This window comes from Thamnophis elegans, chromosome Z, assembly GCF_009769535.1.
Source record: "Thamnophis elegans isolate rThaEle1 chromosome Z, rThaEle1.pri, whole genome shotgun sequence".
In the NCBI taxonomy this organism is placed as follows: Eukaryota; Metazoa; Chordata; class Lepidosauria; order Squamata; family Colubridae; genus Thamnophis; species Thamnophis elegans.
Window position 1 is genome coordinate 18,194,533 of NC_045558.1, and position 23,376 is coordinate 18,217,908.

At 39.7% G+C, this 23,376-nt stretch overlaps 1 protein-coding gene across 1 annotated transcript in view; it reads right to left on the bottom strand.

The window, feature by feature from the left end:
- Positions 1 to 23,047, bottom strand: part of CCNY (cyclin Y) — a 119,318-nt gene extending 96,271 nt beyond the window's left edge. Inside the window, exon 1 of the mRNA XM_032235620.1 lies at positions 22,237 to 23,047. Within this exon, the coding sequence (XP_032091511.1) occupies positions 22,237 to 22,390 (154 nt within the window). The 5' untranslated portion in view covers positions 22,391 to 23,047. The remainder of the gene's footprint in view (positions 1 to 22,236) is intronic.
- Between the last annotated feature and the right edge of the window lie 329 nt (positions 23,048 to 23,376).

The following is a 23,376-nucleotide window of genomic DNA, read 5'->3' on the forward strand; positions in this document are numbered from 1 at the left end:
CCAAGCACTCCTCCTGTGGTCATTAAGTGATCTCCCGCTCATTAAGCAGACAGAGTGAAAGAGCTTTCTGCTGAAGAATTTCAGCTCAACGTGGAGATGAAATCCTCTTGGCAGGCAGCTCTTTAAGAGTGAAAGGGTTGCTGCCAGAGAATTCAGTTCTGCAAAGAGCTGACATCCTCCTGGCAAGTAGCCCTTTGATTCTCAAATGATCCTGGCAGCCCTCCAACTGATTTCAGCTCTCTCTCTATCACATAAAAGAGGACCTGACCTGGGACACTCACATTGCAGCACTGGTCAAAAGGACCCAGCAGAGATTATACTACCTGAGACTTGTCAGGAAATAACTGAATGAAAAATTGCTGGTGACCGTCTACCGTTGCACCATAGAGAGTATTTTAACTTACTGCATCTGTGTGTATGGTTTGCCAATTGTACAGTGGCAGATAGGACAGCGCTCCAGAGGTTAACGTCATTGCCCAGAGGATCATTGTTTGCCCAGTCCACTCTTTGGAAGAGCTTTATAGCTCCCGCTGCCTTAAAAAAGTTCAAAACATTCTTAAACATCCATATCATCTTGGGCATCCTTTTTTTTTTTTTTAACTATTACCATCTGGCAGACGGTACAGGATAATAAAAACAAGGACAAATAGCCTCAAAAAGAGCTTTTATCCCATGGCAGTAATTATATTAAATTCTACAGTACAGTACAATATTAATGCAATATCAGGTTTTCAATTTCAATTATACAGCATGTGAAGGATGTGTGTTTCTGTTCTAATTTCTATAGTTATAATGTACACTTATGAGCCGAGGTGGCGCAGTGGTTAGAGTGCAGTACTGCAGCCATTTCAGCTACTGTTAGCTGCAGTTCGGTGGTTCAAATCTTACCGGCTCAGGGTTGACTCAGCCTTCCATCCTTCCGAGGTGGGTAAAATGAGGACCCAGACTGTGGGGGCGATATGCTGACTCTGTAAACTGCTTAGAGAGGGCTGAAAGCTCTATGAAGCAGTATATAAGTCTAACTGCTATTGCTATTGCTACACTGAAGATAGCATTTAATTTCGTTGTACAATGTGCAATGACTATAAGTAAACTAAACCAAACTCTGCTTGCAACCTTCCCCATTAACTTTCTAAAGAAGCTGGCAGAGAAGATTGTAAATGACAGTCTCATGATTATGTGGCGCTTGTCCTAGTGCAACTCTGTTGCCAGGCAGCCAAAGACGACATGGCCATGCAGGGGAACATCAGTCTAACATTTTATGATGAATGGAAATGCTTTAAGGCTATAAAGCATCCTTCTCAAGGCTGTTTAACTTTGGTCATTAAATGACCAATCATAAGTCAAGGACTACCCGTACTCTTGTAACAGAAAAAGCAAATTCTAAATACTTGGCAGATTTGCAAATATTCAATGGAGAGTCTTGATGCACTAAAAAGCCTTTAAAATGGTATGCAGACCAGGAATCATCTGGTTTCAGATGGTTGGGGCCACATTTTACTTTTGCAGCCCCAGGCCTCAACTGTTTACAGGTAGTCCTTGAGTTATAACCACAACTGATTACAACCACAATTTCTGCTGTTATGCAAGACAGGTATTAAGTGAGTTTTGCCCATTTCATGACTTTTCTTGCCACATTTCTTAAGTGAATCACTGCAGTTATTAACTGAGTAAAGGGGGAGAGGAGAGATGGAAGAGACCTCTAGTCTTCTAATCCAAACCCTGCTTTGGCAGGAAACCCTATACCAGCGATGGCGAACCTTTTTTAGCTCGTGGGCCATAAGTGGGGGGAGCATAGGGGGGGGTTGTGTGCAGGCGTGTCACACCCATAATGCAATGTGCAACACCCCCCCCTGTGCACATGCACGCACCACAGGTGCTCCCCCCCTCCATTTTTTTGCATGCTTTTTTCGCCCTCCACAGGCTCCAGAGGCTTTATAGGAGCCTGGGGAGGGCGAAAACAGTCTCCATCCCCCCTCGGAAGCCCTCCGGAGGCTGCAAGGACCTTCAGGAGGCTTCAAGGAAGCCTCCAGAACAGTCAAAATGACCCTCCGAGCAAACCAGAAGTCTGTTCCTGAACTTCCGGTTTGCCCCTAGGGCCGGTATTTTGTGCTCCGGAGGCTTCAGCGAAGCTCATGAAGCCTCCAGAGGGCCTCCAGGGGGGCAGGGGAGGCTCTTTTGCCCCTCCCCAGACTCCTATAAAGCCTCTGTAATTTAGGGAGGGTGAAAAATGGCTTTAAAAAAGGGTGAACTCAGCTGGCCAATGCGCCCATGGACACTGGCCAGCTGACAAGGCAGCGCCTCACGTGCCCTGACAAATGGCTCCGTGTGCCACCTGCAGCACTCGCACCATAGGTTCGCCATCACTGCCCTATACCAATTTAGACAAATAGTTATCCAATCTCTTCTTTAAAACTTGCAGTATTGGAGCATTCATAACTTCCGGAGGCAATTTGATTAATTGTTCTGTCAGGAAATTTACCCTTAGTTCTAGGTTGCTAAACCTAGTAACACAGTTGCACAGTGAATCCAGCTTCCCTATTGACTTTGTTTGTTCAGTCAAATCATTGTACAACATTGTCCATTGTAAAAGATGACCACAAGATACTGGAAAACTGTAACTGTGATAAACTCATGCCAGTTGCCAAGCATCTGAATTTTTATCATATGAGCATGGAGATGCTGTTAACTGTCATAAGTGTGAAAAACAATCATGTAATTTTTTTTGCAGTGCTGTTTAACTTTGAAAGGTCAATAAATGATCAGTTGTAAATCAATGACTACCTGTAAAGGTATACTTGGCTTAGCATGAAACCAGCCACTATCTTCCCATCCTTCCACAGCCTGACATATTTACAATCCAATCTTGCATATTTATTCAGACTCAAGTCCAACTAATCTGGACTTTTGGAGACTACCTGGACAGGTGCCTGCAGTTTTCTTGGCAAGAGATTTGCCACTGTTTCCTTCCTAGGGCTGAGAGAAAATAACTGGCCCAAGGTCACCCAACTGGCATCGTGCCCAAGCCAGGACTAAAACTACCAGTTTGTAGCATTGTGTTAACCACCACGCCAAACTAGCTCTCATTTTAACCTTAGTTTAAGTTAATATAATATAATAACAGAGTTGGAAGGGACCTTGGAGGTCTTCTAATCCAACCCCCTGCTTAGGCAGGAAACCCTACACCACTTCAGACAAATAGTTATCAAACATCTTCTTTAAAACGTCCAGCGTTGGAGCATTCACAACCTCGGAGGCAAAGTTGTTCCCCTGATTTAATTGTTCTAACTGTCAGGAAATTTCTCCCTAGATCTAAGTTGCTTCTCTCTTTGATTAGTTTCCACTCATTGCTTCTTGTCCTATCTTCAGGTGCCTTGGAGAATAGCTTTGTTCCCTCTTGTTTGTTGGCATCCCCTGAGATATTGGAACACTGCTATCATGTCCCCCTAGTCCTTTTTTTCATTAAAGTAGACATACCCAGTTCCTGCAATCATTTTTCATATGTTTTAGCCTCCAGTCCCCTAATCATCTTTGTTGCTCTTCTCTGCACTCTTTCTAGAGTCTCCACATCTTTTTTACACCGTGGCGACCAAAACTGGATGCAGTATTCCCAGTGTGACCTTACCAAGGCATTATAAAGTGGTATTAACATTTCATATGATCTGGATTCTATCCCTGTGTTTATGCAGCCTAGAATTGTGTTGGCTTTTTGGGCAGCTGCTGCACACAGCTAGCTCATATTTAAATGGTTGTCTACTAGGACTCCAAAATCCCTCTCACAGTTACTACTAATGAGCAAGGCATCACATATACTGTACCTGTGCATTTTGTTTTTCTTGCCTAAACGTACTTCTTTCACCATTGAATTTCATTGTTGCTCACTTGAATTTCATTTAACTTGAATTTCAAGTTAAATATAATATATGGACAAGAATAATGAACTAATGTATTTTAAATGACCTGTAGGATAAATAGGCTACAAACAAAGAAGCAAAGAAACAAAAGGACAATTATAAATTCTCAATCAAATTGTCCCAAAGTTTTGTCCTTCGACCTTTCTTACTCCTGCAGGTGCCCATAATACTTATATAGTCCCACAGAATGAGACTAAACCTTCCCCAATTAGTAAGTGCAACTCCCATAATTCCTTAGCTTGTGTGATCACTGTTAAGTATTCTGTAAATTAAAGAATCTACAAACCAATCAGACTGGAGAAGTCTGGCCATGCTTACCACTCTTCTGACAGCTTGACAAACTCCAATCTATGGTTTTCTGCACAAGAATCTACCTTGCAAGAGAAGATTAAAATTAAAAAAAAGTCAAATACTCTCGCACAAGATAGAGCAAAGCACATATTGTCTCTTTAGATAAGGAGTGGATAACTTTACACAACTTACTCACTCTGTGAGAAAAACCACCCAACGTGACCTTTCATGCCACATGTGCTACACTCCCAAGAATCTCCCACAGTAGATGAGAAATTGCAACCATAACTTCCCTTTTATTTTCAATCTAAGTATTATTTACCCTTTCACTTTGCTTTCCTGCAACTATCAGTCAAACACTGTCACATTTATCTATCAGCAACCTTAATGCCTAGGATATTTTTCTTAATGTACGCTTTCATCCAGTGACAGCTTTATACGCCAAAGGAGTTGATTCATAATGACATTCCCGTTTTCCTCCACAAGACGTTCCCAGCCTTGAAAGGACTTGTAGATCAACAGCCTCTAGGTTAGATTTACACCCTGCCTTTCATTAAGGAGCTCAAGGTAATGGAATTTTTATGAACATGCAACATGTGTCAGATGTTCTGGACAAGAATACTGTAAACCACTTCCACAGGAACACAACCCTGATATTGTGTGTGTGTGTGTGTGTGTGTGTGTGTGTGTGTGTGTGTGTGTGTAAAAGAAATCAACATACTTCCTCCTCTTATTTTCTCCACAACAACCCTCTGAGTTGGACTGACAGAAAGTGACTGGCCCAAGGTTGTGGCTGACATTCTTCTTCTAATGGACTCCTAGATTATTGTTTTAGTACCTTGCCCATCACCAAATTTAACTAACAAATAGATGACATACTTTTAAATAACAGTTTTCTAAGGGGATTATAGCCAAGAATTCAATAATCACGGTAATGAAATAACAACACACTCACAGAGCAGATTTGTGAAAGTTTTCTCAAAATAAACGTAATTTTTGTTCAAAGCAATTCACATAGTTAGAAGAATGTACTGCACACAGTGAAATGCAAAATTGAACGTCTTTATATCCTGATTTATCTTCCTCAGCTGCTTCGCTTAGATTAAAAACAATTTCTGTTTCTAGAATGCACCTGATACAAAGCTGGCTCACCCTTTCTTTCCATCTTGTTAATTATTATGGTTTTATTTCCAGCAGGCCCAATTTTTCCTTGTTCTTGCCAGTCGAAAGCAAGTTATTCAGGTACCCATAATACCTTTAAACAGATAGTCCAATGTAATAAACACACTAAGTTCCAATAGAGGGGAAATTAGCCCAGAATGATTTTAAACAAGCCAAGCTGGTTATCAAAATTGCTGCTATCAAGAAACATTCCTGACATCAGAACTGGAAGCTACGAAGTTAAACTGAACAATTTCCAAGAGAGTCTTATTTTGAAAATCCCATGAATTTACTACTTTTTAAAAAATTGTATAAAATACAAAAAAATAATAGAAAATAGGAAATTAAGGGAGGGAAAGGAAATGGGAAAAGGTGATTTGTGAAGTAAAAGGGAGAAGAGAAAAAGAAAGAAAATGGGGCATTAACTTCCAACTCTTCCTAGCACAGTAAGATAAATACACTCCAACCTCAACTTTACTACCTTTGATATAGATGAGGTGAAAAAAGAAAAAATGAGAGGCATTTTTCCTTGTCGTTGTCTCCATGCTACACATTTTTTTCCCTTCTGCATCTAAAGGTGTTTAAATCTGAAAAGTATACAAACCATCAGTAAATATGACATTGTCTTCTGTTTACTCTTAGATGTCCAGAATATTTGGTTATCCTTAGTCACTAAATCAACACTTTTGGTTCCCTGCTTCTTCCTCTTCTGGGGCCTTTAGCAGAAGAGAAAGGCAGAAGCCAAATTCCTGCCAATCTTGGGGATGGAATAGGGCCAGAATCATGACATGTATTTAGGAAAGACAGTAGAATCTAACATACCTATCAGGCTATAATGACACATTTACCGCAACATGCTAAAGTGTAAAAATACTTAGCACATCTGCTACTACAGAAAACCACTCTTACAACTGACTTGTCTGCCAATCAGGAAGTATTGGTGCTGCATTTTAACAGCTGTTAACGAAACAACAGTATAATAAAAGTCTCACGGTTCCACCACAGTCCAGAGATCTGGGGAGGATCAGTGACACTGACAAGCTGATTGTGTCCCACTGAATGCTATAGAGGTCCCATATTGGATTTGCAGTGACCCCTCAATCTGGGCAACAAACTCTTTCTTCTATTTCTAAAGGTAAATTCTTGTCTTTTGCCATTTGAAATGCTTATGTTCCAGTGGTGAAATTCTATTTTTTTTACTACCGGTTCTGTGGATGTGCCTTGGTGGGCGTGGCTTACTGGGCATGGCTTGGTGGGTGTGGCAGGAGAAGGATACTGCAAAATCTCCATTCCCATCCCACTCCAGGGTAAGAATACTGCAAAATCTCCATTCCCACCCCACTCCAGGGGAAGAATAATGCAAAATCCCCATCCCACTTGGGGGTCAGCTAAAGGTGGCATTTGCCGGTTCTCTAAACTACTCAAAATTTCCGCTACCGGTTCTCCAGAACCTGTCCGAACCTGCTGGATTTCACCCCTGTATGTTCTTGGTAACAGAAACTACTGACAGGAATATTATCTACGAAAAATAGAGATAAGAAGAAATTTGAGTGTTCTGATTCTGAGATGATGATTGTGCAATGAATTGGGAAGAGTTTAAAATCTAACCTGGCATAAATTCACTCAAGAAACTGTCAAATATCTATTATGGATACTGTTTGCTGGAACACAATAAAGATAGAGCTTCCAGACATGTTCATCCTCTTGTCATCTCTGTGGGTATCTGATCCTTGGGGTGAAATATGTCATACATATTCGCTTACCAAAAAGCAGGCCATGTTTTATCAGTGTGGGAAATGTCTGAAATAATTACAAAACAGAGCTCAACACAGTTGTATTCCCGTGTGACATAACTCTTATCAATTTCAAATGTGTTTGCAGAAGTAATGACTTTGTAAATTCCACCACAATTATATTCAAATACCTGGAATGCAAAATCAAAGCAACTGCAAGATAAAAATCTTTAGCTAATTAAATCTCATGATTACAGTTTTAAATCTAAGCTTAAGAAAAGGAGTAATGTCAAGATTACTTAGTACACTTGACTAACAAATGTCCCTCTTGTTCAATTACTTTCTGTTTAGTAAAAATCAGTCATTGTATCCAAAACCTGAGCCAAGCATTTTTATTAAAAGCCTTACTATATTTCAAATACTTCTAACAAAAAATTATATTTGATTTATTAATTGTAGGCTGCTGGATTTGGAAGTTCTGCTACCTTAGTGAAATTAAAGGTACAACTCCTCACACCAATTTAATTTAAAAGAATGTGCATTTGTAACTAATGGATTTTTCATACCATTTACAAATACAAACCTAAACAATGCACAATCTGGGTTTGCAAAAAAAACACACGGTTGCAATGTTCCGGGATCATGTGATCCACTTTTGTGTCCTCCTAACAAGCAAAGTCAATGGAGAAGCCAGGTTCACTTAACAACCGGGTTACTAATGTAAAATTTGCAGTGATTCACTTAAGAACTGTGGCAAGAAAGGTCGTAAAATGAGGCAAAAATTCATTTAACAACTGCCTCCCTTAGCAATCGAAATTTAGGGCTCAATTGTTGTCATAAGTCAAAGACTACCTGGATTAAAAATATAGGGAGATGAAATAATGAAAACAAAAAGCCTTAGTAATTCTCCCTTTAATAGGAGAGAGAGCAAAAGTATTAATTGATACGAATTCCTGGAAAATCATCTCTCTATATAAATGGCTCTGTATGTGTGAAGGGGAGGGTGGTTATGTTCCAGCATAACACTGGAATGCCTCTAGCTATTCCAATCAAACTTGGTACACAGATGACTTGCTCTCTGGAAACAAATACTATATGGGTAAGACACCCCTAATACCCCTCTGGTGGGTGTTCTGTTAAGCTACAGCCTGTTGTGCCTTAAAATGGCTTCTACTGTACAGCCCAGTGGAATTGCAATGATAACAGCTTCACAGTACTTCACAGGGGGCTTCCTCTGGTAAGGGGGAAAATCCAACATTAGAAATTACATTTGGTCCAGACACTTGTGAATGTCTAATACAGGATTGGGATAAACAAATACCCAGACAACACCAGGTTAATAGCTAGTCTAATATACCAAGGTCCTTGACAGTGAACTTGATCTGTTAGAAACAAACAATTCTCTTGTTGCTAAAAATGACCTACCAAGCCATTTTTCCACCCTCTCTAAAACTAGCTTATTAGAGTATTGCTAATACTATTTCCTCTCAAAATAAATGGCAAAAAATGATACTTCATGGCAGAGATGAAGCAAAAGGCATAAAAGGTGAGAATGTTGAAAATGGGGAAAACATCCAAGTTTCCCAACATGGAGCAGGATGTCATTTTTAAAAAAATTCATAGGAAATTCTAGGAATTGCAGTCCGGAAACATCTAAAGGTTACTTGATTTGAGGAGGTACGTAATTATTGCATCTACAATAGAATGGAGAATAGAATACAATAGAATGGACATTGGGAATATAATGTATAGCAGCCATAGAGAGATTGGGTAAAATGAGGAGGATATTGAAAACATATATGCTCCAGCAGGCTGGGGGGCTGTTGAAATAGCCAGCCCCACTGTAACTATGAATGTTGTGTATTTTAAATTGTTGTTTGTCTATTTGTCTATTTATCCCCTTCCTTTGTTTATTGTAAGCTGCCCGGAGTCCTTCGGGAGCGGGCGGCATACAAGACCAATAAAATGAATGAAATGAAATTTAATTTAAAAAAAACCTTAATAAGTGATGGTTCCTATATTGGTTTCATAGGGAAAACATGCATAGCCTTTGAAAAGGTTAATAAAATATAGCAAGCAACAGCTGGAAAACCAAGTTCCAGTGCTCACCACTTGTTAATGCACTGTCTTCACTATGTAATCCTAGGAAGATGAAAGAACATTTCTTGGGTTGGTGCCATCATACCATAATTTTCATACACTTTTAACCCCAGCAGGAGTTATTCACATTCACAACTGAAAGGGCAATTCTAAAAATTTGAATGGTGACATGCTATGCACATCTTACTGTACATGTATATATTTAGAATGTTATATCACTTCTCCCTGCATGGAAGTTCATTAATCCAATCATAATTAGAAACAAATAGTGCTATATTATAAATAAACTTTTTGCCCACTATATCATACGTTATTTCACTTCACTTCCTTTGTTTCAAGTTTCAATAAAAGTTTAAACATTTCAGCAATCACATGCTCATTTGTACACAATCCATTTTAAAATCATTTTATAATGTTCAATACATGTAGTCCTTGACTTGCAACCATTTGTTTAGTGACCGTTCTGAAAAAAGTGATTTATGATGATTTTTCAAACTTACGACCGTTGCAGAATTCCTTATTGTCATGTGAGCAAAATTTGGAAATTTGGCAATTGGCCCCCATTTATGACGGTTGCTGGGGTCATGTGATCACCTTTTGCGGCCTTCTGAAAGCAAAGTCAATGATTAGATTAGATTAGATTTGTTTTATTTATATGCCGCCCTTTTCCGGGAGGGACTCAGGGCGGCGAACAACTCAAAGGGGGGAAAGGGAATATAGAACACAATACAAGTAGTTAAAATAGCCAAGAATCACACAGCCACACAGGTCGAGAGGGGAGGGGAACTCGTCAACCCCAGGCCTGCCGGCACAGCCAGGTTTTGATGGCTTTCCGGAAGGCCTGGAGAGAGATGAGGGTCTGAATCTCTGCGGGGAGTTCGTTCCAAAGGGCCGGAGCTGCCACAGAAAAAGCCCTCCTCCAGGTAATAGCCAGATGGCATTGGCTGGTAGACAGAATCCGGAGGAGGCCGACCCTGTGTGATCTAATGGGTCTTTGGGAGGTAATTGGCAGCAGGCGGTCTCTCGAGTACCCAGGTCCAATACCATGAAGGGCTTTATAAGTTACGACTAGCACTTTGAAGCGTATCCGGAGACCGATCGGTAGCCAGTGCAGCTCGCGGAGGATAGGTGTAACGTGGGTGTACTGAGGTGCACCCACAATCGCTCGTGCGGCTACATTCTGGACGAGTTGAAGTCTCCGAATACTCTTCAAGGGCTGCCCCATGTAGAGCACATTGCAGTAGTCCAGTCTTGAGGTCAATGGGGGAAACCAGATTCACTTAACAACCGTGTATTATTATCATTACAACTACAGTGATTCAACAACCATGGCAAACTAAATAAATGTTTCACTTAGCAAAATAATTTTTAGGTTCAGTTGTGGTCATAAGTCAAGGATTACCTGTATCATAAATTATTTTGCCTACTTTAAATCTTTCTGATAATGATAAACAATAAAACCATTAATAGCTGAATTCTTATGCCACAACTTATCCTCTTGATCTTATTTAGTATTCCCTTGGCAAAAATTCTAGTATCTTATGACACATTAGTCATTTATGGTTGCCTATTGTTTAGAAACTACAAGATAATTATCTTTTAGATAAAAATCCACATTGATCCACATGAATAAATTATTGAAAAATTATTTTTAACTGATCAGCCAATATTGTTGTAAAACAACTTGTATTCATTATTCAATAATGGTATCAGTTTATAGTTTCTTTTTAAAGTGAAATCTTGTTCGTCTTTAGATATTAATACTATTTTGGCCTTTTTCCAATTTTCTGGGATCTTTCTTCCCTGTAAAATAAAATCCATCGTATTTTGTAGAGGTTGCAAAAGTTCATTCTCAAAACATTTATAATAAGAACCTGGTCATTTATCTGATCCAAGCACCTTTCCTGTTTTAATCTTTTTTATAGCTGCACAAATGTCCTTATTGTTATATGTTTCTGCTCCTCTATAATCCTTGGCAAATTTTGTTCCTTTAAGTAATCATCTGTTTCTCCAGAGAAATGTCTAATATATTGCCATCTTACTGGCTCCATATATCAACAAACCCTAATTTGCCCATCAAATAAAATAAAAACTTTTGATCATTTTCCTTGTGTTTATTTTAATATTTTTGCCCGAAGCTCCGTCTAGTTGAAGTGAGGCTGTTCCATTCCAATCTCCCAATAAAGAGCAATTTTTTAAAGAAAAACTCTTTTAGTCTTTATTAAGGTCCTTTATACAATGTTCATATATCACATTAAGCTTCAATTCTGCCTAGCATAATGGGTGATGATGAACAAACTCAGTCAACTCTGGCTAATTCACAAACTATAAGTAAAGAACCATGGCTTAGTATGATATATAAGCTAGACCAAGGGTGTCAAACTCAATTTCATTGAGGGCTGCACCAGGGTTGTGGCTGACCTTGGGGGGCTGGGTTAGTGCGGCCTGGTGGGAGTGCAATTCGATGTTGCTCATGTTGGGGGCACCTGTGGTGGCCCAGGTGGGAGTGGGGGATTACTGTCTCCAGCGTGCGCACAAGGGGCTGGGCGCCACCTCACTGGCTCCAGGGCGGCCCCACGGATCTCACTGCTTTTCCACCTGGATGGCCACCACCAAGTTGTAGATCAGCACCCGGCTGAGCTGGGGCAGAGGTGCCAGGAGCCAGTCCTTCATTGTTTCCAGCCCTGCGGGCCAGATCTAACCACATTGTGGGCCAGATCTGGACCATGGACCTTGAGTTTGACACTCTGAGCTAGACAATAGTTCTGACTTTAAGGAGCATCACCATTTCAATTATACAAAGCTGTCTCATGTATTAGAGGGGCCAAGAAAATACAAATTTTCATGTTGAAATCACAATGACCCTAGAAATAATAGTGACATTATTTTTCTGGTCTGATCAGTCACATTCTACATAAAATACATTATCTATTAAATGTTCCATCATGCCCAGCTAAGAATAAAATGCTGAACCAACCTTATAAAAATTCTGTATAGAAGATGACGGCAGAAACTGTCTCCTATCAACCTTAACAACTCAATTAAGATAATTCTCCTCTAAATGTAATTTTGACTGGATTTGGAAAGGCATACAGTACTAACAATAAACCTATTTAATGAAATACAATTTTAACCAATTCATTTAGGGAGTTTAATTTAGCAGGAAACATTTACAGAACTTGGGCATGTTTAGCAAGGAAATGATAGGCAAGAAAAAAATAGACTTTTGGATGACATAAATTCACAGAAGCTAAAAGGACAGGAGCTGGAGAATAGGAAAAGGCAAGAAATTGAGAAGAAATAAAAATTCAGCATTAGAACTAGCCAACAGAAGAGGGAAGAGGATAAAAATTATAACTGGAATTTCCAACATCATTCATCTTTTCAAACAGACTTTCTTTCCATATGAAGGAAAATAGAAATGGCTTAAGGAAGCACCTAGGCATGGTGTCTGCAACTTGCCATACTATTTTACCAAACATATTGAAAAATAGTTGCAAATACTGCTCTCCTTGGTCATTTGCCATAAAATAAATGTAGCAAGAAATGAGATAGAGGCTCTATCAGAGCAGACGTGTCAAACTCACGGCGTCACGTTGTTGTCACATGATGTATCGTGACTTTTCCCCTCCTTCACTAAACAGGATGTGCATGGCCAGCATGCGACGCATGTGGCTTGCAGGCCGCGGGTTTGACACCCTTGTTATAGAGAGCCACTTTGGTCTACTGGTTAAGGTACCAGGCTAGAAAAGAGGAGACTCTGGGTTCTGGTCCTGCTGTAGTCATGATAGCGAGCTAGATGACTTTGGGCCAGTCATTCTTTGTCAGCCCAATGCATCTCATGAGGTTGTTATTGACGGAAAAGAGGAGGAGCAGAAGTAGGTTGTTTCCGGTTCGGCCCAGATCGGGCGAACCAATAGTGGCAGCGGCAGGAGGCTCCAGAAGCGTCGCGCAAGCACGCACACACGAGCAAACTTGTAGTAAAAAAAATGGAAACCCACCACTAAGGAGGAAGGAGTACAGGTAGTTCTTGAATTATGACTACCATTGAGCCCAAAATTTCTGTTCTTAAGCGAGACAGTTTTAAGTGACTTTTGCTCCATTTTACGACCTTTCTTTTCATATTTTTTTAAATTAATCACTGCAGCTGTTAACTTAATAATGAAGTTGTTAAGTGAATCTGGCTTCTTCATTGGCTTTGCTTATCAGAAGGTTGCAAAAGATGAACACCCGATCCCAGGACATTGCAACAAACAAATATGAGACAGTTGCTAAGTGTCTGAATTTTGATAACTTAATCATGGGGTTGCTGCAGTGATTGTAAGTGTGAAAAATGATAAGTCACTTTTTCACTGCCGTTGTAACTTTGAGTGGTCACCATATGAACTGATATAAGTCAAGGACTACTTATATTAGGGTTGTTCGTCACCTTGAGTTATTTATGAAAGTAATAAAGATAGGATTTTTTTTAAAAAAAACTAAAATAAGTAAATAAATAAATGTAGCAAGAACTGGAATTAGATTCCAAATTTAAAAGCCGAATTAGGCTTTTCAGAAGTGTTTCTCTACCACCAAATCCCTTGTTTTAAATTTGGCTATAGTAGCAACAAAGTTGAACACAAAACAGGAGAATTGTGTCCGCTTCTATATTGGCAATAAACTTTACCAGGATTCATGCAACAGGGACAAAAGGAGACAAGGCACATTCTGTTACTGATTATCTGGAAATCGTGAAAAGGTCTCAGGAATGCAAGAAGAATGTCATAACAGACACTAGACCCATAAATTGCTGAATCAGTGATGCACATGGGAAACTTTGTAGGAAAACTAAACAAACTTTGGTTTGGTATTGATTTGCTATCCCCATTCTTCCTTAACTTCCCTGTTCTCTTCACATGGGATACACTAACATCTGACAGATGTAATTACACAGCGTCATATATCACATTTTTATGCCAGCTGCTTTACAAAAAAAACTACCCACGCCATTGTATGCTAAATAATTATTTTTCTATAGCTGCCCATTTCTTTGGAAACGTAATACATAGATTCATTCACAAAGCAGTGAAAGGTTTTGTCACAGTTGCTTTGTTGCTGGTCTCTATATAAATGACAGTGGATATTTTAAGTAGCTAAAGCAATTCAACTCTTAGAACAATTGTGTGACAACTGGTTTTTGTACGTGAATGTGCAATTCCATCAACCATGCATTGGTTGACATTTCAATGGCAATGCATGCTAGTAATATTTCAAATTATAAACATTTTTTACATAGCAATATGTCACATCTACTGAATGAATAGCCTGCATGATTACATTTTACTAGAAATCTCAGTATTTTCTACACTTTATCAAGAGATAAAACCACTGTGATTATCTGTGGCTTGTTCTCTAAACAACAGCGAAAACTGTTAGATAAAAACTCAAAGGGCTATTCCTTGTTTGCATACAGCTGGTTCAGATTTCGCTGTAAAATTATGGTCAAGTATAAAATTTATGTATATTGGATTCCAATAATTGGAATTCACTGATTTGTTAATTGAACATTGAGAAAAGACTCATATTTTAATAAGAAAGCATATATATAAGTACTCTGGCATTTTCCCCTTCTGTATAAGCTAGAATTACAAAGGCTATAAAATGGTTTAGAATAGAATAACAGAGTTGAAAAGAACCTTGGAGGTCTTCTAGTCCAACCCCCTGCTTAGACAGGAAACCCTACACCACTTCAGACAAATGGTTATCTAACATCTTCTTAAAAACTTCCAGTGTTGGAGCATTCACAACTTCTAGAGCAGAGGTGGGTTGATCCTGGTTCAGCCCGGTTTGGCCAAACTAGTAGTGGCAGCAACGGCAGGCTCCGCCCACCCACCCTGATGATTCTGCACATGAGCGTGAGCGAGCACGAGCAAACCGGTAGTAAACTGTTTAGGAACCCACCACTGTTCTGGAGGCAAGTTGTTTCACTGATTAATTGTTATAACTGTCAGGAAATTTCTCCTCAGTTCTAAGTTGCTTCTTTCCTTGATTAGTTTCCACCTATTGCTTCTTGTTCTACCCTCAGGTGCCTTGGAGAATAGTTTGACTCCCTCTTCTTTGTGGCAGCCCCTGAAGTATTGGAACACTGCTATCCTGTTTCTCCAAGTCCTTCTTTTTATTAAACTAGACATATAGTATATTCTTTATTGTCATTGTACAAAATAAATACAACAAAATTGATATCCAGTTCCTGCAACCGTTCTTCATGTTTTAGCCTCCAGTCCCCTAATCATCTTTGTTGTTTAATAACCAAAAATATATTCTCTCCAATTTATACATTTAACATTTCATTCAAATTACACACAAAATATATCCCAAAACATTTTAACTGTGTGATTGCATTGTAATTTATTTTGAAGTAAAGCATTTTAAACAGCCACCGAAAAACAGTATTTTTAAAATGAATGTTTTGTGGCTATTACAGTCTTTTCATGTTGTTGGCACACTTAAAAATTCTTGAGCAATTTTGTCCTGAATTGAAGCTGTTCTTGCATTCTAGGTTAAAGGAAATAAACATCCCTGTCTAGCAAATAAATCACTTTGAGAACAATCCCTTGAAAAGAGTTTGTCAATCATGCAAAACAAATTTAGCATACAATCAACATTTTATTAGGGACAGAATTACATAGGATTCCATTTTGTCTAGATTTGACAGTGAAAAATGTGAGTCAAACAAGAGGGCTTTATTACAAGAAGAAACCAGAGCTATAGATGATTTTCACAAGACCCACAAGTACAATAATACCCTTGATTGATTTGTGGCATTAAGACAACCCTATCTAAGAAATAATAATAGCAGGAAAATTATTGTCTCTGAACTTAACATGATCATTTTTCAGCTAAGGAATGAAATAGGCAAATAACCTTCCTTCCAAAGCAAGTTTGATCAGTTCTTCAACATTTTCATGTCTGTAATCTCTACTCTAGAGAAATCTACATTTGATGTACTTGGATTAAAGAGTTTTTTTCACAGGAATTTGGATGGTTGTAACGAAGGTGAAATCCATTCTGTCTCCAGCGTTCACCTACCCAACTCACGTTAGCAGTGATGCTGTTTCCTACACTTTGCCAATTTTTACCATAAATGCCTTTTTAATTTTCTGATATTGATTATTCCATTGACTCATTTTATTAAGAAAAGAGTCATCTTCACATGAACAGACCTTTCCATACTTCAGCTTCAGATCAACACCTATTATGTAGATGTTAACTGCCCCTATATTGTGTAAACTGATGTTTTTGATTTCATCTTGAGATATTTACAACGGTTTTTGAGTTTCAAGTCAAGTTTCTCCCTTGCACTTTTTTTTCTAGATATCTCTTTCTAGCCGAAAGAAACTGTTGTTTTTTGATAAGGAAATTGAAAAGGAATAAGAAAATAAAACATATCTTAGAACAGCACCTTCATTGCTATGCAAACTAAGATTAACTGGCCTGGTCTTTCTTCTACAGGTAGCCCTTGAGTTAGAATCACAGTTTGCACCAGAGCTTCTATTGCTAAGGGAAGCAGTTGTTAGGTGAGTTAAGCCTAATTTTAAGACATTTTTTGTTATGGTTGTTAAGTGAAACATATGATCATTAAGCAATAGCAACCACATGATCACAGCACACTGCAACCATCATAAAAACATGCCTGTGGTCAGGGCTATAATTTTGATCCTTTACTGCAGGGGATATGACAATGGTCACGTGAAGACAAGTTATGTCATTTTCAGACCATTGTAACTTTGAATGGTCACTAACAAATGGTTGTAAGTCAAGGACCAACTATACTAATGGCTGAGTTTGTTTAGTTCATGACTCCACTGTGGTGTCACTAATTCAGGCCACCTATGGTTATACTTACACCTGCCGTCACACACACCTTCTGGTTTTTTCTTGTTCCAAAAATACTTCAAGCCACTTGGTGCTTCTTCACAGCAGAAGGCTGAGTAAGCTATTTCTTGAATATGAGGTTAAATGTCTGGATAGTCAGGATTTAAGAGCTATGCTTATGGAACACCCTCCAGCTGCAAGCAACTAAACATATTTATTTGTCTATTATGCTGTTCTCTTTCAGAGTATGCAGCATTATGACAAGTATAGGAAAGAAACAAGATGATAAAGAAATTAAAGGCATGATTTTTTTTAAAGAAAAAAAAAAGCTAAATCTACTTTACATCAACAACTTTCATTATAGCCTTCATGCCTTTCTAGTGTTCTAAACTGTCCTTGTTTCTATTATATTCATGCACTTCTTCATGTCACATCTTTGGTTCTTTAACCTTTTTGCTTCCTTCTAACAGTTTCTTGGTCTTTTCAGCCTATTCAGTCTTCCTTCGTATGTTTACTTTACTATTTGACCCTAATTCATTATTTATGTAACATCAACCATCACAACATGCTTTTTTAATAGTGTATAGCATGCTTGAACTCAATCCATATCCATTCAAACATTTGAACAGAATAGAGCTGGAAGGGAACTTGGAGGTCTTCTAGTCCAGCCTGCTGCTCAAACAGGAGAACCTATACAATTTAGTGACTGTGTGGTATCTTACCTTCAATATCTATTCCATCTCTTATTTTACAATGCATACTTCTTAAGCTTTCCAACTCTATTGCATTCAACTTCTATTTTTCTTGACATACCCAAATTTCATTTCTTCGTTGCAAAGTGGGCAGAAATGTTTTTATAGAAAGTCATTTTTATTTCGTATGGCGAACATTAATCACCTACAATAGGAGTCTCCAAAAATGCTGGGGAATTCCGAGAGTTGAAGTCCCCAAATCTTAACGTTGCCCAAGTTTGGAGACTCGTGACCTACAATAATCCATTGCAGAGTTGTCCACAGCTAGCCATAAATATTCAAAATGACAAAAGTGCATCATGACACTAATATGAAAGGATAAGAGTTTTCATACATTTCTTCACTTTCTCCCTTATCCACTTTGAGGATATTCATGGACAGAAGAAGCTCCTTACCAGCATTTATACATTTCTACACTCAGTTTTACTTACTTTCCATCAGGCAACACCAATTAAGAAGTAGAATTTTTTTTTTTAGCAGCATGAAGAACCTAACAAATGAAGTTCATATAATAGTTGCTGTTTGCAAAAACTTGAAATTCAATTAGCATAAGTAGTTTATTTAGTCTATGAAATATCAGAAGTCATGCAATCACTGATATTCAAATATAGTTTAAATAAAGTGTCAGAGGATGGACGGACAGGATAGATAATATGTACGCATATATGTATGTATTCCGAGAAAAAAACTATTAAATTAAGATGAAACCATAATAAAACCACCCTAATATGGAGCACAGCATAACCATTTAGTAAACTCAACATAGCAGTTGTTAATAGTGGAAAACATCACTCATATAGAGAAAAAAAATGCCATAATTGGCCATGTATTTCCATGTCAACTGTCCCTAGGAATTATATTACATTCTGTACCAAAGCTTTCATCTCTGACTCAGTTATTTAATGTTCTGACTAAAGTACTGTGCACCACTGTGCCTTTTGAGAAACAAAAGTGCCCTTTCGCTGATTTGATAAACACCAAAAACCAAGTTTCCGTTTGAAAAAAAAAAACTTATCATGATCAGCCACAGCCAGATTAGTGTCTGTTAGGGTTAGTGACCTTAAAAGTTTTCTTATATATCACGGGGTATTCTTTAATATCACTGTACCATTACAGCAACACTAGTCTACTAATAATTTTACCTGTAATGTAACTTCAACAATTAATGCACTGATAGAGAGGCCAGCCAAATCTTTCTTTTGCTGTAGCTTTTAGAACATAGACTAAATAGTGTTGGAAGGAACCTTAGAGGTCTTCTAGTCCAACCCCCGGCTCAGGTTATACTATTCTGGACAAATGGCCATCCAATTTCTTCTTAAAAACATCTAGTGGTGTAACAAGGTATCAAATCCAGGTTTACAAAATTACCGAAATGAAAAATCCAAAAGATTTTGGATTATTTCACATGCACACACAAACATTTTCATGATAATTATTTTACTCCAAAAGTAAATGCTGTATAGGTAGTCCTTAACTTATGATCATGTTTTAGCCCAAATCTTCTGTTGTTAAGCAAGACAATTAAGTGAACTTTGCCCTATTTCACGACCATTCTTGACATAGTTGTTAAGTGAATCACTGCAGTCATTATATTAATAACACAATTTTTAAGTGAATCTGGCGTTCCCACACTTTGCTTGTCAGAAGGTATCAAAAACTGATCACATCCAGGCCCCAGGATACTGCAGCTGTCATAAAATATGGACCAGTTGTCAAGCATCCAAATTTTGATCACATGACAAGGAGATACCGCAATGGTATAAAGTGTAAAAAATAGTCATAAGTCACTTTTTTCAATGTCAATGTAACATCAAACAATATGTAAGCAAATGACTATAAGTCAAGGACTACCCTCGTTTTCTGTATTAACAATCATAACCATCCCTTTTTCTATATTAATAATCATAAAAAAGTAAGTGTTACTGTAATCTAAGATTAACCACTGAAGCTAAGACAGTAGATCTTTAGTATATAATCCTAACATTCACATCTAGGAATAAATACTACTAAATACTGTGGGACACTGAAGGAAACCTAAGTAATATTGCAACTGGATCAAATTCCACACATTATTTAAGAAAAAAATGTATGCCATATTCCCAAGTAAGTTATACTCATTTAAATATCTGGTTATAATATGGAACAGCAACCAAAGTTTATTTAAAGGCAGACATAAAAAAGAGACTAAGAATTGCATTTCAGTTCACCAAAGCATTCATTTGATTTGACAGGTAAATGAGATTTCCCTGTTTTCAAGTAACATTCAAGAATAAGGCTTCTTGCTCTATATATCATGTTAACTAGTGCTGTAAGTGGCATCAAGTGATCCCAATTTGTCCCCAAACTATAACTTAAATAGGGATTAGGAGGAACGGCAGTGCTGAGGGGGGGTGACAGGCAAATAAGTCAAGATGGCCATCACAACCCAAACTGTGCCCCTTTTCACATGCTCCTCACAAGACATCCATAAAAATGGGTACCATTTTCAGCCACTATCTTGACTTGTTTGAGCACTTTGGCCTTGCAAACATCTCCATACAGAAGAAATCTGTTATTCCATACCAAAAGCTAGCATTTCTCAGTGTTTTATAAGACCAAACATGCTCATATATAAGACCATGTCTAATGCCCAGACAGCAAAAGGGAAAATATTTTTTTTTATTAAAAAATCACCTGGGAAGATTCTTTCTTACTTATTTTTGATTGTCTGGTTTCTGAAGTTGGAAACAATAGTAGAGACCCTCTTCCTAGTGCCCCATTCACAACCCCAAACTGTTCTCGCCAAAAGCAATTGCCTCTATAGTGCTCTGTTGAGGATATCCTATGAGAATAAGACTCTCCTGTGGAACACTTTTTACATCTAGAAGAAATATGGTTTGATGGAAGTAAGGAGGGAAATTATGGTCCAAATTCTTTGCTCCAGAGGAACACAAGTGAGAAACCACCAGTGACTATGAGGTTACTTCACCCACCATTTCCCCACATCCCTCTGTTAGAATGCAAAAGGAGCTAAAGGAACATGTATGGATTATTTAGTGTATGCTATAAAATAATTGTCATGGCTTCCCTTTTAAAGACTGAGAGGCTTGGGACAGAATCTTTATTTCAGCCTCCCATTTATTTAAAACATTTATATCTAGTTATATCCTGCCTGTATTATTTTCATAAATTAACTCAAGGCAGCAAACATATCCAACACACCTTCCTTCTTCTATTTCTCCCACAATAATCTTGCGAGGTAGACTGGGCTAAGTGTATGACTGGCTTGCTAAGGTAGCTTTCATGGCTAAGAAAGGACTTGAACTCAGAGCCTCTCGATTGTAGCCTGATGCCTACCTGATTCTTTATATATATTAGTATAAGATGCAGAATTTTTGTTTCAGCCCACCAAATATTTATATCCTTATAGCCTGCCTATATATTATTTCACAAATAATTCAAGGCAGCAAAAAAATCCATCTCACCTTTCTCCTCCTATTTTGCCACAACCACCTTGCAAGATTGGCTGGGCTGACACTGACGCCAAGCTGGCTTTCATGGATAAGGTAGGACTTGAACTAGGAGCCTCTTGCTTTCTGGTGCCTTAACCCACTAGACCAAACTGGCTCTTTACATATAGGGTTAAACAGATAGAGGCAGAATCTTCATTCCAACCCCCAACTTTATTTATTTATTTATTTATTTATTTATTTATTTATTTATTTATTTATTTATTTATTTATTTATTTATTTATTTATAACATTTGAATCTTCATTTCAGCCAGATGTTTCCAGTTTTCCTGTAAAAAAAAGACTCTTTTTTGTCACAGATGGAGAACTTCTATGGACTCCTGGAAAAAGGGGGGGGGGCTTGAATTTGCAAGCCATACATAGTTGGGACAGCCAGAAGAATGGGAAAGACCTCCAAGTTCAGCCTCCGATGAAGGCTAAGGGATTAAAGTTTGAGTTGCTCCCACACAGTCCTTCAAAACAACTGCTTTGGTTTTCCAACCTGCCTACCCACTTTTGAGGTGCCCAAGTCTGGGACCGGTGGGAACCCCATCACTACTACTCCCCAAGTGAAAACCATTCAAGTCACCCATTACTCACTGCCCGAGAGTTGCAAACCCCGCAAATAGGGCTCTGAGGCCCGCTTTCTCACCCAGCAAGTGCAGACTGCACATGCCCAGGGGCACTGCCGCCTTGCTACCACACCCAAGCGTCCCACAGTTGATGCTTAGTTTTCAACTGGGGGGGGGGGCAGAGGTGTGGGGGGGGATTAAAACAACACCAGCGCGGGAGGATCAAACTAGTCTTCCTTCACCCTCCCCCCCCCCAAAAAAAACCCCCAAACTATTCCTTCCTATCTTGTCTTGCGTAAGTCGCCGCTGATCTTCTCCCACCCGCGCTGGAGTGTTCGTACGTTCCCCCTCCCCCCGACTCGCGTCTTACCGTCGATATTCTCCCGATCGCTGATATGCTGCAGGTTGCAACCCGTGTCGTCGCGGCTCAGCTCGGTGTCGGGCCGGTAGGACTCCAGCCGCGAGTGGGCATTCCTCCGCAGTTTGGGGCTGGACGAGACGCAGCAAGAGGTCACGTTCCCCATGTTGTCCGCCGCCGGGACCGGGCAGGCAGTCGAGAGAGGCTGGACCCAGGCGGGGTAGTAGTAGAAGAAGAGGAGCGGAGGAGGCGGGGCGGGGAGGAGAAGCCAGACGGGGACTAAGACGGTGGCGGTGGCAGGAGCAGCAGCAACAGCGGCGGGAGTTACCAGCGGCTGGTGTGGTGTGAAGCCATACACGGGTTGGAGAACCAGCACCACCGCTGGGGGAGGAGGAGGAGGGGGCGGCGGCGGCGTGCACAGCGCCTCTGGTTCCCACCGGCCCCGCTGTTCTGCCTGCGCTGCGCCCGGAGGCTCATGCAACCTCCTGCACTGGCAGTGGCATGCACTGCTGCAAAACTGGGCTAAGTCGGCCGTCGTGCGAGCTGTTCGTGCTGCTGTTGAGGAAGAGGAGGAGGCGGTTGCAGCCTTAGCGCCATGGCCGGCAGCTTTAAATCTTCTCGGCTGGCCCGGACCGGTGGCTTCCAGCCAGTGGCCTACAGGAAAGGGGAAAGAGGAGGAGGAGGAGGGGCAGCAGCAGCAGCAGAAGACCCGTTGAGGCTCTTCCTTCCCCAGCAGCAAAAGCAACAGCAGCAGCAGAAAAACCTCCGGGCTGCCTTTTGCAAAAACGGTTCCGGTTCAAGTGGGTGGGAAGGTCGGTGCCTTGCTTGCTGCCAAGCGGGCGGGAACACCGGGCGAAGCGAAACGGGAAGGAAGCGGGGGGGGGGGCGGGCTGCCCCTGGGTTAAGGGCCAGGATCACCGTCTTTCACTCCATTGACGGCTCCGGAGCCGCAGATGTGCTAAATGTCACTTCGTGGAAGCCCTGGGACGCCTGGGGCTCCTGCCTTGGCATCCCCCTGCCTAGACGGGTTAAATAGGTGATAATTGATCGGGGAGGATTAAAAGAAGGAGGAAAGGAAAGAAAGAAGCATTTGCTGGTTTTTCAGGTATGGAATATACGCATGTCATCCAGATTCAGAAGTCTGAACTGGAT